Genomic DNA, 18,928 nt, shown 5'->3' on the forward strand with positions numbered 1-18,928 from the left:
CACAGCAGTAGACAAGTATAGGAGTGCTCTTAAACTTGTTTCTGTTGTGCAGGGACCTGGCTCTCTGCACATTTTTGACTCAGTGCTTCCTCATAGATGACTAGTAGGGATGATCCTGGAAGGAGAAGATCAAACAACTGGCCCTAACTGCTTCTACTTAAGGGAATGTCAAGGGGTTCTAATGACACTCATCTCCCCTGCAACTGCTTTGACCAACAGCTCCCAAACAAAAAAACCCTTGCTGGCTTTAAAAGGATTCTCACTGGGTACAAAGGAGAACTCAGACAGTGGAACTTAGGTGTGTGTTAAGTAGCTAAGCTTCCCTTGGCTATCATTATGGAATGTTAACATTTTAAAACATGCATCCTACTTAGTGTAAATCATTGGTTGGGGGTTTTTTTCTAACTGTAAATAAAATCAGTTTGGAGTCAGAAGGATGTTAATCACTCACACCCATCACAGGATCCCAAAACCTGTTGCCCTGCAGGCTGATAAACAGTTGGTTTATACAGGGTAGAGTACCCAGTCCCAGCCTAGGAGGGAAGGAATTAAGAAATTTCACCCTGTGACAAGTAAGCGCACAAGGCCCCACTGTGGTGGGTGCTCTGACCAAAGGGGGAACAGAGGTGCTGCTAATTCTGCAACTGTGCCATTAATTAGGTGGACTTTGTAACTAGTATACTCTGGTAAGGGAGCAGTTAGTAGTAGAGAATGTTTCAATTTTTGATCTTCCTATTTCTAAAAGCTCCATCACTGTAAGCTCCTTTCAGATCCAGATCTTTATCCATTTCTGCACCTGTAAATTGACCAGTGTGACATTTTAAACATTTAAATGCATAGTCATAATACACATATACAGAATACACATTGTTTATTTGCAATTGACAAAAGTTTACATGTTATTAAAAGTCACAGGTAGCAAATCATACTTGCATTTGAATTCAAAGTTTACTCTATAGCTTTCAGGGGGCACTTGGGACACATGGCCAAGTAATATACAAAGGAAAAGCAGCATGCATTAGCCATTGAAACCACTGTGGAAAAATTTAGAAATAAAGGTCCCTCAGTCTGCAATTAAAAAAATCCTTCATTTAAACAGTAAAGAAAATTCAATTAAATCTGTCCTAAGGTGGAAAAACCTTTGTACCTCAAAGGCATCTATGTGGAATGGCTTCTTCAGTTATAAAAACATTAATAAAAATATACGCAAACCATGGCGCTAGGGTACCCTTTAATTGTGAGAAAAAAGTCACTTTCACACCATATTTCCTGCATAAGTCTAAAATAATATACAGAAGGTTTCAAGTAAAGGACTGTGGTCTGAAAGGAACATTTCCATTTATTCATAAAGGTGACAAGATGGTTATCTATTTTTCTTCTCTCCGTCCAATGGTTGATCCATTTCAGAGTCATACAGGCATTTTTCCACACATTTCCTTGGAAACCAGCCTCTGACTCTCATTCCAGCTGGTGGTAAGAAAAGAGACATTAATTAGCTATAATAAAGCATTTACCTGGGATCCTCCTGTGTATTCATTCTAATGGATAAACATCACATAACCCTCAAAATGCAGGACTTGACATTACTCGTGCCGATGACTGGCTCAGGATCAGTGTTTGGAAAAATTTACTGGAGTTAACTGCCAAAGCATATCTAGCCTTAGGCAGTCTCAGACCTTCCAAGAAAGGCACACACATCATCATAACTTATCCTCATCTTTCCTTGTTACCAGTCTGATTTGGAGCAGCTAACTTTTGGAACTTAGGAATTAATACTTGATAGTGGAAAAGCAGCTTGGAATACCAGCTTCAGAATAGAAATTTCTAACTGAGATAGAAGCTGCTAAAAAAGCCATTGGGATTTAAGTACAGATGGGATTAGGTATAGCAAGATGACAGTCAGAACTACCTGACTCTAAAATCTGATACAACTTGTTAGAAATTAATTTTCTGTAGAATTAGACAGAGAACTTACAGACTGTTTATAGCTATGATGGTTCATAAGACATGGATTTAGAATCAGTCTTGACTCAGGGACACCAACAAGCTCCAGAGGTTGGAGCATTCAGTCTATTTTGCATTCAGTATATTTTTTTTAACTAAACTAGTAAGACAGGTTTACAAATCATTGCCCTCTGAATACCCGAAATAAAATGATAATCATGACAACAGAGAGGGGTTTTCTTTTGTTCAGAGAAACATGTAGTAATATATTAGGGTTTCACCAAATTACAGAATGAGCCTCTTAGTACCATCCAGGATATGTTTCTGTAGAATTTATTAAACTGAGTGAAACTACCGCCTTTATTCCTTTATAAAACCTGGAGTATCCATCAAATGTTAATATTCAGAAAAGTTGGATCGGTTTGCTGGGTGTGTTTTGCAGCTGAATGTATGTCAATTCTATATTCTGAGGATTAACATTTACTATTTACCATATTTTAGTTAATGGAATTATCTAATTTATGGTTTTACATTTGCACAGTGCACCAACCTAGACTATCCTGCTAAAACTATAATACGGATTTGCTTCTTGAAGAAGAACTAAAAGTAATTGCTTTGTACCGTCAGTAGTTGAGTCAAGAACTTTGTCTCCATACATCCAGTGTCTGAAAAAGATGCAAATATATTCATTAGACAGTAGGGCTAAATCACACAACCTTCTCTCAATCAAGTTTAAATGTATAAAGCCACTAACTTTAAACCTCTAGTGGCCAAAATCAGATCCCCTTTACACAGTGCAATTCTCGGTTCTTCAGTGCATGGGGTTGTGAAGAATGTTTTAACACCTTTAGTCACAGGGCAGCAGGCACCACTGTAATCTTCTACTGCTCGGTACCGCACCTGCCAATTTAAAGAGATCTCAGTCATGTTGTAGTGCAAGAAGTCACTCCTTTGCTATCAGTCTCACTTTTCCATTAGCCGTAATTTCATACTAAAATCAATTCAAGCATACTGAGAATCTGATGTGTAAAGACAACTACTGTCACAGCCACTCTAAAGTCTATGTTAACTGTTTAAAAAAGGAAGATTGGAGTCATCCTTATCTTGTATTGTCATGGATGCATTTGTGTGCCTTGGGTATATAGCGCTTGACTCTCCTGCTTATCAAATATAATCTAGAGAGTAAGAATTTAGTGTAAAATATGATCAATGTTTGAATTAAATAGGATTGCAACTCTCTGTTTGTGAGAAATCAAAATTTTTATTTCCAAAGTGTCAAACTGGGTGGACAGTATTAAAGCTCCATTTTACCAAGAACTACTATACCAGTAATAACTTACATTTATTGACATGGGAAACGTCAGACTCCAAGCAGCACAGAAATACTTACACTTCTTACTCGCTTGTCTGCTTTTTGTTTCAATTGCTCTATCTGCAAAAGATTATAAATAGGAGTTTAAGGCAGCATTTAGTATGAGAGCACTTACCAATTTTAAATACAAACTAAATAGCACCCTGAAATCTATTTCCTCCCGTTTAAAGTCCCACCTTAGTCGTCTTTTTCTTTTTTCCAAGCTGAAAAGTCCCAATCTTACTAATTTCTCCTCATACGGAAGCCGTTCCATATCCCTAATCGCTTTTGTTGTCCTTTCCCAAACCTTTACCAATGCCAATATATCTTTTTTGAGATGGGGCAACCACATCTGCACACAGCATTCAAGATGTGGGCACACCATGAATTTATATAGAGGCCATATAATTTTGTGTCTTATTATCTATCCCTTTCTTAATGACTCTCAACATTCTGTTCACTTTTTTTGACTGCTGCTGCACATTGAGTGAATGTTTTCAGTGAGTGAATGTTCAGTGAGAACTTTCCACAATCTCTTTCTTGAGTGGTAACAGTTAATTTAGACCCCATCATTTTGTACGTATAGTTGGGATTATGCTTCCCAATGTGCACTACTTTACATTTATCAACACTGAATTTCATCTGCCATTTTGTTGCCCAGTCACCCAGTTTTGAGAGATCATTTTGTAGCTCTTCGCAGTCTGCCTGAAACTTAACTGTCTTGAGTAGTTATGTATCATCTGCAAATTTTGCCACTACACTGTTTACCCCCTTTTCCAGATTCTTTATAAATATGTTAAATCGGACTGGTCGAAGTACGGACCCCTGAGGGACAACACTATTTACCTTTCTCCATTCTAAAAACTGATCATTTATTCCTACCCTTTGTTTCCTATCTTTTAACCAGTTACCAATCCATGAGAGGACCTTCCCTTCTATCCCAAGACAGCTTACTTTGCTTCAGAGCCTTTGGTGAGCGACCTTGTCAAAGGCTTTCTGAAAATCTAAGTACACTATATCCACTGGATCCCCTTTGTCCACATGCTTGTTGACCCCCTCAAAGAGGCATAATTTCCCTTATAAAAACCATGTGGACTCCTCAGCAACAATTTATGTTCATCTGTGTGTCTGAAAATTCTGTTCTTTACTATAGTTTCAATCAGTTTGTCCAGTACTGAAGTCAGGCCTGTAATTGCCGGGATCACCTCTGGAGCCCTTTTTAAAAATTGGAATCACATTAGCTATCCTCCAGTCATTTGGTACGGAAGCTGATTTAAATGATAGGTAACAGATTACAGTGAGTAGTTCTGCAATTTCACATCTGAGTTCCTTCACATCTCTTGAGTGAATACCATCTGGTCCTGGTGACTTATTACTGTTTAGTTTATCAATTTGTTCCAAAATGTTCTCCAATGACACCTCAATCTGAGACAGTTCCTCACATTTGTCATCTAAAAAGAATGACTCAGGTTTGAGAATCTCCCTCACATCCTCAGCCATGAAGACTGATGCAAAGAATTCATTTAGTTTCTCTCCAATGGCCTTATCACCCTTGAGTACCCCTTTAGCATCTTGATTGTCCATTGGCCCCACTGGTTGTTTAGCAGGGTTCCTGCTTTGGATGTACTTAAAAACAAATTGCTATTACTTTTTGAGTCTTTGGTTACATGTTTCAAATTCTTTTTTAGCCTTCCTAATTATATTTTTACACTTCATTTGACACAGTTTATGCTCCTTTCTATTTTCCTCGCTAGGATTTACTTCCACTTTTTAAAAGGAGTTTCCATTTTATATAAGTTCTGATACCACACTCATCCCCACAGCATATGAATATTTCCAGATTCTCACAATTAGATTACCAAAGGGATCCTTTGAATTGCATGCCTACTTTATCTAATGGACTCATTTTAAGCGCTCTTTGCCTCCTCCCATCTCAAAAACTGATCCAGAGTGGGACATACGACTTTGGAATTATAAGTACCACTTGCTTTACCTACACCTGTTCTAAGTAAATACTGGAGAGGTTTGCTTTCTTTGCCTCTACACGGACAATAAAAGTGTTTAATATCCAATAATAAAACCAGAATAGATCCTCATGTAATTGTCATTTTGATGGCTGTCTTAGCAGACACCAAGAACTTGAACTTCCTCCAAAAAGTCCCTTCATAAGAGGGTAGAGGCACTTTAAAGAGGAAGTGCATAGGCAGTTTTCACTGCTGATATCCATGCTATAACTATTTTAATGAATAAATATTATCAATGCTTGTCAATCCGTTACCGTTCACAAGGACTAAATTTACAATTGATTCCATTATCTTAAAATGAGACTTCAATATTAAAAACATTGCAAAACAAATACTGCATGATAGTTCTAGTAGTAGCAAAAAGAATAATTTATAGCTATAAAGATAAGCCAGCAGTGAAAGAGTGAATTACACTGTTAGCAGATACTGCTTTCTAAGGCTGAGCAATTTAAAATACAGAGTAATTTAAATAAGGATAATAAGATATAAATGAAGAGATGCTTCCTTGATCAGATTATAAAATAAAATAAGAAAAAAAGGACACTTTTGTTAAGTGAGGCCGAGTTAATCTAAAGTCTTATATAAAGTGTGAAGAATGAAAATAAATGGTATATTATTCTGCACTGATAAATCTGTTATACTGCTTACAGCATATTTAAAGTTTGATAAAGGTAGACAAGCCAAAAGTTAAACATTTATTTACCAAATACAGTAGTCACTTATAAGAAAAATAAAGATCTTCTAAAACTTTTGATGTATTTTTACACTAGACACCCTATTTCTATATTCATTCTCTCTGACCAAACAATTGGAGATGCCGCAGAAATCCGAATAGGATGTACTGGAATTGTGAGGAAAAGTTACACACACAAGTTAGATGGGCAAGGGTGACTAAGACAGCTGGAACTGCTACATTTAACCTGAGGGTAAGAAGAAAAGAAAAAAAAAACACACACACACACACACAGGCATCTTTTATTCATTTTTCAGTAGAAATTTAATTTAAATGAAAAATAGAAACAGATTTAATCCATACAAAATAAAGTCAGGTATAGCGACACTTAATGGCAAACATGAAGTAGTGTGATGGGCATTCAAAATTCTTGAACGCAAAATTAAACATTTTGAATCTACTGTATTACAGATGGGGGATGATTTGACAGAGCTTATATTTCCATTGTACCTGTGATATAGTTAATCTTATTTTGTGCAGGGTTATTTAAAAACAGATTCATAATGTGTTAAGGTAAGCAGACATCTGTGTGTGTGTGGGGGTGTGTGTACATGGAAAATAGTGGAGAGATCTGAGAAGAATACTTACTGTCAAAGTATACTGATGACAACCGTCTCTTACTGGCCATTCGAGGCCATCTCCCTCAGGAATCCCTGACCACGTAAACACTTGTTTAAAGTTCTTCCATTTACTTCCCATGTCATAAGGAAAAATAAAGATCTCTCCCGTTTTGTAATATTGGATTCTGTCTTTGGCCTGCACACAGAAAACACACACAACATTAAAAAACAAACAAAACAAACACACAACATGACTTAACAGCAAATACTAAGAGTGCCAAGAGTAGGTTTGTACAGGCCCTACAGTGCCATAAGGCCAAGAATGCGAGACAAACAGTGAAATCCTGCTAGTTTGTGACATTTTATAGCCTCGCATACAACAATTGTTGCATTTTGGAATGCGTTTTACTCATTTATAGCATCTGTAGTGTCACCGGGTGCATGCATGCACACGCACACACACCATAGCAGCTGTGCAAGGACGCCCTTGCCTCATTCCCTTCACAGATTCCCAGGAATAAGCCACAGGATTATATGTCTGGTCACAAACCTGTTTTCTTTCCACAGTAAAGTCTCCTGCACCCCAGTCTCCCACTGAACATGAAAATGGCCGTACTGGATCAGACAAATAATCCATCTAGCCCAATATTCTGTCTTCTGACAGTGGCTAGAGCCTGGAGGGAATGAATCTAACAGAGCGTTTATTGAGTGATCCAGCCCCTGTTGTCCAGGACCAGCTTCTGGCAGTAGGGCACAGCGCCGCCTCCTGCCTGAGTCTGGCTCCAAGCCTCTTCACTAGGTACAGTTATTAGCCCACTCCTAGGCTCTACTCAGTCCCTCCGCATGCAATCAGGGGGTTGCACAGGCTTCCTTCTTGGGCCTATACTTGTTGGACTCTCAGGCTAGTCCTTCAACAGGTTCCCCAGCTGCTTTCCTGCTGAGCCTTTTCAGCAGCAGTTCTCTTATCCCCTGGTTGCACCCACTTTCCTTTTAATAAGGCCTAGGCACCTTCCCTTAAATTCAACTGAGTAGCAGATAATCAGTCACAGATACACTGAACCCTACACTCTCTCTTAAAGGGGCCAGTTACCCTAGGATATCTAGCAATAGGGTCAGTAGGTACATCACTGATAAGCAAATATTTGGACCATAGTGTGAGCTAGTTTTAAAAAGGCTGATGTCTGGCCAATTTTCAGAACTTGGTACAATGTGTTGCATAATTTAGAATTCATGGACTTTTCAGATTATATCATAACTTTCAAGATATGTGCACAGTTTGGTATTATCTGAAATAAAGTCCACACCTCTCAAATGATTTCACATACATGTACATTCTGAATTTTCTCTTTTATTGCCTAACACAGGGGTTAGCAACCTTTCAGAAGTGGTGTGCCAAATCTTCATTTATTCACTCTAATTTAAGGTTTCATGTGCCAGTCATACATTTTAATGTTTTTAGAAGGTCCCTCTCTCTAAGTCTATAGTATATAACTAAACTATTGTTGTATGTAAAGTAAATAAGGCTTTTAAAATGTTTAAGAAGCTTCATTTAAAATTAAATTAAAATGCAGAGCCCCCCCGAACTGGTGGCCAGGACCCGGGCAGCATGAGTGCCACTGAAAATCAGCTCACGTGCCGCCTTTGGCACCTGTGTCATAGGTTGCCTACCCCTGGCCTAACAACTTTTTATTCTTTAAGTAATAGTGACATCTAGTGGTACAGTCACAGAAGGATAAAATATATTTAATACTGCACAGTTTGAAATTTAAACAAATTTCTGTATGCGTTTAGTTTTCAACATGAACATACTTTATGAAAACTGTACAATCAATCTGTACTTGCAGAGAGTCTTACCACTATGACCCTGTGTTTGCACACAGAAGCACAAAGGCAGTTTTCTATTCCATTTTAATAGGAAGCTGCCACACTTGGAGCCTCATTTTTTATTTGTACTGTGGTTGTGCTGAAAGACTCAAATTAGGATTAAGGCTCAATTGTGCTAGCTTCTGTGCAAACATGTAGGGGCCTTATCATGCTAGGTACTGTGGTAACATGCAGTCCCTGTCCTAAGGGGCTTACAGTCCAATTTAAAACAAGAAATAACAAGTGAATGCGACAAACAAGAGGAGGCGGAGGATGATGATAACAGGTCAGTTAGGTGCCCAACTTGGTGGTTCCGAGTACTTAGGTTGTTTTTTAAAAAAAGTATCACCATAACTCTTACATTTTAGCTGTTAGCTGGCTGATTTCTTGTTAGGTATTATAGAAAAAGTGGGTCTCATGGAGGGATTTAAAGGCGGTGAAGGTAATGGCCTTACGGATTAGTTTAGGGAGGGCTTTCCATACTGAATGAAGTAGTCATAGAAGAAAGCACAAAAATACTTGTTTTAATTCATCTCCTAGATGAGGTCAAAAGTGGCACCATTGCCAGAATGGGTGAGAGCATGTGACAATGAAAGTGGCAAGCCTGGATAAAGAGATAGTTGAGGAAGGTCGTCTTTAGTTCCAGATACAGAGCCACACACTTCAAGTAGCACAACTGTCCAAAGGGAAATAATTTATTTTCCAAGTTCATCTCCTATGCCCCTAATAAAAGATACCCTTAGAGGGTTTGTCTTCCATTTAGATATGTTTCAGTGAGTCATGGGTACAACTGTATTTTGTAGGCAAGCTCCAATCTGTGGTGACCTGAAACAATGTTTTAAAGTGCAACAATATCTTGGGTTTAAAGCTCGGGAGGCAAAACAATAAAAAAGAGATGACTATAGTGTGCAGTAGTGTCGTGATAGAATATACTGCAGGGTGTACCAGAATTAAAACCTACCTTATCTTCAATCCATGATTCGATTGAAGTTTTATTCCTCAGAATGACTTTCATCTAAAAAAAGTAAAAGAATTAGAGGAAGTTAGCATGGGCTACATCTAGGAAGCACATCAATTGGGCAAACTATACATGACATAACAGTCATTCCAACACTGTAGGGAAAAGTTTAGGTTAAAAGTTCATGGCAATTTATAAAATAATACAAAATATCAAAACTCAGCATGAATAAAAAGTTTTCTAATCCCATCCTTATAGGGTGGATATGTGATTGTAGCATGTTAGTGAAGACGTAGTGGCATTGGCTAGCTGCCTGAGTATATTCCCACCACATCTTCACTATTCTAATTATCCACTTGCAATGTAGACATACCCTTAAAAATGTTCATTGTGCATTATAGGGGAGGCCTAAAATGTAATACTTTGCACTTGTACTATTCCTTTCAGAAGATTTCAAAGCACTTGAAAAACAAAGAATGTATCACCACAATACCCATTATTATCCTTATTTCAAGGATGGGGACACAGACAGAGAGAGGCTAAATGATTTGCTTTTTGGAGAACAGAATTCCTGGGTTCTGACTCCCAAATCCTCTCTACCCGTTAGATTACACTCCCTAAATTCTTCAGTGAAAGAAAGAAAATGATAGAAGGAATGAGGGAGAAAATGAAGGAAATGAAAGAGCACAAAAAGAAGAGTCGCACACAACCAAAAAGTTGGAAAAATAGTTTCATTTTAATGCTGAATTCTGTTCCTCCTCTTCCATTAGGAACCATTAAAAAGGGATAGACAATAATACACTAAATATCATAATGCCACTATATAAAGCCATGGTACACCCACACTTTAAGTACTGTATATAGGTTTGGCTGCCCCATCTCAGAAATATATACATCAGAAATGGAAAAGCTAGAGACAAGGGTAACAAAATCTCTCTCCATATGAAATTAAAGAGAGACTGGGACCACTCTTCTCAGAAAAGAGAAGAGTAAGGGGGGATATGAGAGAGGTCTATAAAATAAAAATGGTGTGGAGAAAGTGAATAAGGAAGCGTTATTAACCCTTTCACATAACACAAGAATCAAGACTCACCAAATGAAATTAATAGGCAGCAAGTTAAAACAAAGGCAGTACTTCTTCACACAATGCACAGTCAACCTGTGGAACTCATTGCTAGGGGATGTTGTGAAGGCCAAAGCTATAACTGGTTCAAAAATGAATGAAATAAGTTCATGGAGGATAAGTCCATCAACTGCTATTAGCCAAGATGGTCAGGGGTGCAACCCCATGCTCTGGATGTCCTTAAGCCTCTGACTGCCAGATGCTGGGCCTGGACGACAGGGGATGGATCACTTGATAATTGCCCCGTTCTGTTCATTCCTTTTGAAGCATGTTGCATTGGCGACTGCCATAAGGCAGGATACTGGGCTAGATGGACCATTGGTCTGACCCAGAATGGTCATTCTTATGTTCGTCAATTTACATCAGCAGCCACCCCAGTAAATCTTACAGCCTTTAGCTGTTTGCAACAAAAGCTTTTCAACTCACCTGGATAATAAACAACATACCAACTGCTATGGTTGTTCCTAATGCCAGTCCCAATGCAAATAAAGATGCAGCAAATGCAGACAATCCAAAAGGAATAATAGGAAGTGGGTCTCTTTTGGCTGCACTCATATCAATCTTTACAGAACTCCACCCAAAAGATATCTATTAATGGAAAATATGATTAAATTGCTGTTATTTTCCAATACCTGAAACAGAACAAGTTACCAACAAGAAACCTGACTTCAAGCCTCTGCCAATGTTTTTAATGCATTAACAGTGATTCCTAAAAGACACACTAGTAGAGTTTCTCAATTTTCTTCACAAGTTTGTTCTTTGCCAGAAGTAGGTCTTTGTCCTTTGCCAAAGTATAAGATTAAAAGCTTATACTCTATAGAGAACTACACTCGCTATCCTGTGGACTCCATACCAAGTTGGTCCTAAATTCTGCAACAAATTATCTAAATTCTGTGCACACTAGTAGAAATTATTTGGTAGCTTCAGATAAGTATTATGCTGTCCATACATTTTCTGTTTACAATATGGCACAAGTTTGCATCCACAGGTTTAAAACTAAAACGATGAAAGGGGCAGGTCACATCTCTCCATGCTATTGCTTTGGGTTGTCTGCAAACTCAGCAGAGGTCATTTTTCCAGTTACACTCAAATGGTATTTTAAAGCTTTTCTTCACAACCACACAAGCTGGAAACAACTGTGTTTTAAAATGAAAGCTTAGAACTGGAAACATAACTCTGCTTCTTTGTTATTTGAACTTCTCTTGATTTAAATGAAATTGCTTTAGGTTATTTTCAGTCTTAGATTGAGATAATCAATCTAGTCTGTTCTTGAACACAAGGGAAAAATCTCCTGACTTCTGGCAACAGGCAGAAAAAAAGCAAAAAGATACCTGACCTGGTCGCCATCCAAAGCATAAAGCAAAAAACTACCTGACCCCTAAAAGTGTTACGCAGAAGCCGTATCCAGTCAATAAAGAAACAAAGTGGGAGGAAAACACAGTGACTGTGAGGAATGACAGAAAAAAAGAACAGATTACAGAGGGTTGGGGCACCTTTTCGTCCATTGTTTACTTTAAACAATGTTTTGAACTTTCAAATGTGTTTTCTTACCCTGTTATAAAGCTGAGTGTACATGGTCATAACAAAAATGAAAGAAGCATGGATACATCCAAGTGGAGCTAAAAGGAGAAACAGAGTGAAGGATGCGTGATTCTGATACCCACAACAATTATTGATCCACGGACAATGATGGTCCATTTTCATCACACATCTAAGAATAAAAAAAAATAATTGTTATTATTCAAGAACTTTAGTGATATTTCACTGGACTGTATATCAGTAGTACTTATAAAAAGTATAAACTAAATTTCTGGCAATTCTCCCTCCATACATTAAAGCCTACTTGAGTTTCCTCTAAAACAGCCTAGAATCATAGAAATTAGAGAAGGTGAAGATTTATTTGATCATCCAGCCCTCTGGTTCTCACTTTTTAAAAAAGACAATTCATGAAACAATCTCCATTTTTCCTCCCACTCCTGACTCTCTGCTTTCCATGTGATTACTACAATGTTTGATTATGTGTAAAAGGTATTATTAGGAGAGTATAAAATGAAAATAAACCGATTTTAAAGCAATGGGTGTAGCTGTTCGGTTAGATCCACTATTCTGTATCTTTAATTCCCCTCCCTAGGTGTGTACTAGATCTCTGTATTGCCTGCAGTCCCCACATTTCTAATCTGTCCAGGTCACTTCAGTTTGGTTCCATCCTCATATGTACTTGCTACTTCTCTAATTTTGAACACATTTGAATTTACACCAAACACTTGGATATGACAGTAAACTGCTAACGGATGCGTAGGTTCCCCCCGCTAATTTCTTTTTTGTTTTCATTTAAAGGGACAACTTTAATTATTAAATGATAACTAGTTTCACAATATTCAGTTTCTAACAGAGCACCTTTATGGCTTAGAACTCTTAAAAGAAAAAAAAAAAAAAGATTTTTCATCTCCTCTGCAGATGTGTAGAAGCGTCTTTTTCCCCTTTACAGGAGCCACGTAGGACGTCCCCAGGACACACAGGACCTCCCCAGGCACTGCCCTCCCCAGTTCCCCTTCCTCTCTGTGCACAATCCCACCTGATACTTCTTTGCTTTCAGCTCTGCTGCTGGTAAATATAACGTTGCAGAGCTAATAGAAGCGCAAGTACCATCAACAAAATAGTGGACTAATACAAACACCCCAAGTAAACAATCTGAAAACCCAGAAGGGAAAAACATTTTTCTTTAATCTCTTTCAGCTAGAGGTTAACTGTAAAAATAGTAGACATAAAATTTGCATATGGAAGTGTCATTTTCAAAATCACAGTATCTCTTTAAGTTTAGTTTAAAAGCTTCTGGAAAACATACACACACAAGTTGCACAGATTTAAATTAAAATTAATTTAAAAAACTCTTTAGCTAAATGAATACAAACCCTTGTGGGCACTCATATCAGTTTAAAACTGGTTACATTGGTTTAGCTAGTGCCTACAGATACAAATTAAACTGCTATGAGAATATCCATACATAAAGTTGCATCAGTTTAAGGAAATAAAAAAAATCACATTTATAATTGTATGTATCATTGAAATTGTGTGTGTAAACCAGGTTCAGAGTTATGGATTGGGCTCTAGCAGACCAATATACCTCAGCAGCGTAAAAGAAAGAGATTCTGATAACTAGTTTGAGAACATGGTCAATTCTCTGCAGCTAGTCCCCTTACCTTAGAAAGGCTTAGAGTTTACTCACAAGCTATGAAAAAGTTAAGTATGCTCTACTGATAGTCTAAATTCTTCAAATATGTTCTTTTGTGAAAGGTTAATTTAACAGAACTTCACAGTTCAAGCAAATATTGCTAAACTTCTGCCATCTCTTTCACAATCAATCGTTCTTGGAAAAAACAGTAACTTGTAGACAGGAGTCTAATTTTAAGTTTTTAAAAACAGGAATCATACACTGATGTACATACAAATGATAGTGCTGTCCCTCAGTTTCAGACTCCTTACTTCCTGTAATGCACACAATGATAGTGCTCAACACAGCCTTGATAAAATGGACTCAATTTAACGCACCAAATGTTGACAGGAATAAATCTATGAGTATGCTGTAACTTCCTTCTTCTAATGTTCTCAAATGGCTTTCAGATCAGGCACTGCTGAGCTAAATAAGTGAATTGTAAATACATGCTGCAATGCAGATGGCTAGAAGTATTTGTGCGTCTTTTCAAGCCACATTCCCTTCCAGTGCAGCTATTTATGCTCTGACAAAACTATTTAAACTCATAACAAAGCAACTGAAAGATTTATGAAGTGGCGTTCACTGTGACTTAGAAAATTTATACTATGGGTTTATTATGCTGAGCCAGCAGGTTTTGGGTATGCTTAAAAAAAATTAGCTCTTGTTTCCTGACAAAGATTTCACAAACTTCCAGCCCAAGATTCCCATTAAAGTCAGTTTTATCCAGGTACAAAAATGGTAGAATTGGGCTCTCATTCAAATCAGTATTCCTTAAGTAACTAAAATATATGTTTTTTTTGCGGGGGGGGGGGGGAGTGTGGGGTGGGAGGAGTCACCAGGAGATGAAAGTTTCCCAGGTGCTTTTGCCCACCCACCTCACTATCTAAATACTTTTCTATTAAAAAAATTCTTAATGGGAACTAATATTCAATTTTTTAAAAAAGAGCATATCTAAAGATGGCTGTTTTAACCATATATGCTCTCTACTGTCAGAACAGTAAGAGAAATTCATTTCCATTTTCAAGCAGTGTATTTTGACTTTGGAAACCAGCACACTGTTCTGAATATGGAAGTCCCTGCACAACCCACAGTGCAATACTCCAAACAATAAATATTAATAACTCACCATTAAAACCATAAACTGCTTTATGCCAAGAACAAAAAGGAACACAAGGAAGACCGTACCTGTTACATTTTCGGCAGTGGTGTGAACGTGGTGCCTTGTAAGACTGGCACACTTTACAGTACTGGACATACATGCAGTCCTGAGATTTTTCCTTTAAGCATAAGAAGAGGCATATCAGAAACAAATATGTAATTCCACTAGCAGAGTATGCTTTAGCAATTTCATACTGACTATGATGCTTCTATGCTTTGCTTTGTCTGGGTGTGGTTGGTCTCCACCCTGGTAGAAGAGTGTATGAGAGAAAACAACAAAACTTTTGGCTACCATTCCAATTAACTCTGTTTTTTGTAATGCTTTACAAAAGAAATACATTTCCACCTGAAAAATGTAGGTCCTCACCCTGCAAGTTACTTTGCACAAGCAGGCTTCTGTGCAGATCAACCTGTGTGGAATAACCGGCAGTGCTGAATCCTTAAAAATTTGTTTCTGTTTATGTGTCTGTTTTTCTCTCTCCTCTCTCAGTTCTGGACCAATCCGGACCCTGAAGGAGGTTAAAGTAGCCTTAGGGCTGCGCTAATATATGACAACTAGTAATGGCCTGTAAGGGTATTTTATGCTACCAGCGATCAATAGAGCAATGGTTCTCAAACTAGGGCTGCCACTTGTTCAGCGAAAGCTCCTGGCGGGCCGGGCTGGTTTGTTTACCTGCAGCGTCCGCAGGTTCAGCCGATCGCTGCTCCCACTGCCGCCACTCGAGGCCAACAGGGGGCTGCAGGAAGCAGCGTGGGCCGAGGAACGTGCTGGCTGTCCTTCCTGCAGCCCCCATTGGCCTGAAGCGGCGAACCATGGCCAGCGGGAGCCGTGATTGGCCGAACCTGTGGATGGGGCAGGTAAACAAACCAGCCCTGCCCGCAAGGGCTTTCCCTGAACAAGCGGCGGCCCTAGTTTGAGAACCACTGCAATAGAGTGCAAGGAGTTCCAGCCAATCTCCTTCTCAATCCAACATGCTCTCCAGAGCAAGAGGAGGGGCCAAAAGTGGGATGGCATAAAGCCCGTGATTTCCCTATATAAAGTAGAATGCCCAGCTAGCCTATTAGGGCAGCTTTAGGGTCCCCCTGCCTCGCCTTTCTGTTGAAGAGCACTGTAAAGCCAGAACCATGACTATCCCACTGGCACACTGGTGAGTAAGATTTTGGCCCACTGTCTTCAAACCCGGTACCTAGGGTTGCCAATATTTCAAACCTGAACACTCCAGCAGGAGTGCCGGAACCTCCCCTTTCTCTGAGGCCCAGCCTTTGCCTTGCCCCGCCCCTTCCGCCCTACCCTAGTTTGCTCCTCTTTCCTCCCCACATTGCTCACTGCTCTTCCCTTTTCTCCCACACTTACGTCTTGGTTGGGAGGAGCTCACCTGCAGAGCGGAGGCTCGGAGCTGCAGCCACCTGACATAGGTAGGAGGCAGCCCTGGCTAAGTAGGGACTGGCGTGGGTGATGACTTGGCATCTCCCTCACCTGCAGTAACTTGACTTCACGTGCCTGGTCAGCAGATCAGACTGGACACTGTTAGGTCCCCTTTTCGACTAGACTGAAAACAGGCCCCTGGCCACCCTAGTCGTACCTCTGCCCTTTGACTGTGTGTGAATACTTTTTCAATTAGCTTCAGGAGATTGTCAACTGAGAACAAAAGAAATGCAACCTCCTACCTTAGCTTTTAGAAGTGTGTTGAATATATGGCCATGGAGCTGGATCTAGCCCACATGATGTATTTATATGGCTCACATAAAACATTCACCAGAATCTAACTTATTTTTTTATTAAATTAAAGCTTAGTTTTCTAATCTTCACGACTGCAGATAATCTTCCAAATGTGAACCAAGTGTAATAAATACTGACGTCTGCATGAGTGTGCAGCCTGAAATAATGACTCAGAGAACACCACTGTTCCTATTAATCTGATTGAAGTATCAACAATAAAGTCAACAATAACACTGCAGAGTCAACATTAACCACTCAACATTTTAGTGGGTGGAATGGGGATAAGAGGCGGGACAGAAGCACATTGGATTGGAGACTGGGAGTTGCTGGAGCGAAGGAAATTCAGAGACAAGAAGAGGATAGAAACTGAAAGGCTGATGGTGAAGGAAGAGAATCAAAAGGCAAGCTAGCAGATGCCCAAAGGAGATTTTCTCACTGAGCAATATGACAAGAAAGCACTTACCAAAGAGATAAGAAACAATAACCAAATGTTTAATTCCTACATAAAATCACATTCTCCTCCTTGATCTCTGTGCAAACCTCCTACGGACATCAGAGAATTTTCTATAACATATTTTGGGTAGTATACAATCCTGAATTTATACACCAACCCATTTATCATATTGAAAAGGAATCCAACCTTCTCCTTCCAATGAGTTGACACTCCTGGCTTACAACATGCTACTTTCACAGAATTTCTTAATCTATGCTGACAAGGCAAGCCAGGTTTGAGTTTGATTTCTGCATTGCCAGACTACTAGCAAAGATGAATATTAAGATTTCATCATGAAAATTAATTATTAGTGAAAATTTATTTTATTTCCTTACCGGTTTCCATCCTAAAGGAACATACCCAGGGCCAATAAACATGGCATTGAAGTAATTGTAAAGAATCATGACAGTCCAGTTTATGAGCATGATAAAATTCACACTTCCTCCTGTTGTGTCCAAAGGCCAATACCACATAACAGCATCTATCATAGCCATAGTAGAACATATTGCTATCACACCAAGGGCTATGATGGGGCCCCAGTGACATAGTCTCCTCAGTTCCTGGAGATTCTCAAACCTGATAACTGAACACAGTGCACCCATTTTGAAGAAGAGTATTTTTCTATTTCAAATAATATTCAATGTTCCCATTTCTAACTACAGTTTTCCATTTGTCATAAGTTTTCATATCTTCAGTAATGGTCACGCCTCCAAATACTAGATAGATAGTTGTGATCAAGACATTTCTAATGTTTGGTGTAGGAGCTCTTCACATCCATCTCAAGAGGATGACTTGGTGCTACACCTGACCTAGAAACACAGAAATAGGACAATTTCAAAATAAAGGAAAAAAAATGTGTTCTCTAAGTTGACTGCATTGAAAGAATTCAATGCACAGCCTGGGGAGTTGTGTTGTCACTTAAGCCAAGTTCCTATGAAAGGATTACTTTCACATTGCTTCAAAGTTATTGTGATATTAATGAGAGTGTACCTAGATCCTTGAATAGGTACCTCTTTTATACTTTTAAAATCTAAATAAAATGCAATAATATCCATTAAAATCATGAAACACCACATTAGTCATTTAGGATAACTCACAGGAGACCCACATCACAGGATTAACAATTCAGTGCATGTACAGCAGGAGATCTTCAGCCAGTGACAGCATTTGTACTGTAGGGAAGCTGTCTCCTACGAGCCAGAGAGGCAGTAACTACAACAATACAGCAGCATTTAGCAGGCCTTCAGCAGAGCCTGTCCTGCACCGAGCCCAGAGATCTGGATTACCTTCTCCAGGTGCTAAGGTCAGGCTATTGGGAGAAGACATTTGAGCACCAACTCTGGCTCCCACATTCAATGGTTTATAGCAGGGGCTTTACGCTCTGTAAGACCAACTGCAGGGGATGGGTGCCCTTCTGGCTGCCCCTGGGTTCCCCTCACACCCTACCCTTTGCCAGCCCAAAAGCCCTGCAGGGGAGACATATATCCCCCGCCCCCCGTACCGCTATGAGCCCAGCCCAGAGCAAGGATCCTACTGGGGCCACCCCTCCCCCATTCTTACAGTCCCCCTGTTGCCACCTCTCTCCCCCCAGCCCTGGATACGCCTTTGGCCTCCCCTCCCCCCTGGATCCCCCCCTCAAGTAGCCTTCCCCTCCCCCCCAGCCCCAGAGCCCCTCGTAGCCTCTCTTTCCCCAGCCGCCTCCCCCAGCGCACCTCACCCCTCCGAAAGCTCCTGCCATGCCATGCCCCGCTGAGCGCTTCCAAACACTTCCGGGGCCGCTCTCACGT

The 18,928-nt window shown here is 39.5% G+C and overlaps 1 protein-coding gene across 3 annotated transcripts; it reads right to left on the reverse strand.

Moving 5' to 3' along the window:
• Positions 1-854: 854 nt before the first annotated feature.
• ZDHHC6 (zinc finger DHHC-type containing 6) lies at positions 855-18,926 on the reverse strand. 3 transcript variants are annotated; one of them, XM_030569690.1, is made up of 11 exons: positions 18,854-18,926; positions 17,477-17,950; positions 14,956-15,047; positions 12,108-12,267; positions 10,983-11,144; positions 9,437-9,490; positions 6,641-6,808; positions 3,335-3,376; positions 2,699-2,844; positions 2,566-2,609; positions 855-1,467 (listed from the first exon to the last, which is right to left on the reverse strand). In XM_030569690.1, the coding sequence occupies exons 2-11, from the start codon at positions 17,741-17,743 to the stop codon at positions 1,364-1,366; spliced, it is 1,239 nt and encodes a 412-aa protein (XP_030425550.1). In that variant the 5' UTR covers positions 17,744-17,950; positions 18,854-18,926; the 3' UTR covers positions 855-1,363. The 3 variants fall into 3 exon arrangements, with proteins under 3 accessions (XP_030425550.1, XP_030425551.1, XP_030425553.1); XM_030569691.1 differs by having other exon boundaries at positions 18,859-18,918; XM_030569693.1 differs by lacking the exon at positions 10,983-11,144.
• Between the last annotated feature and the right edge of the window lie 2 nt (positions 18,927-18,928).

The sequence above is a fragment of the Gopherus evgoodei genome, chromosome 7 (genome assembly GCF_007399415.2).
Source record: "Gopherus evgoodei ecotype Sinaloan lineage chromosome 7, rGopEvg1_v1.p, whole genome shotgun sequence".
Taxonomy (NCBI): Eukaryota; Metazoa; Chordata; order Testudines; family Testudinidae; genus Gopherus; species Gopherus evgoodei.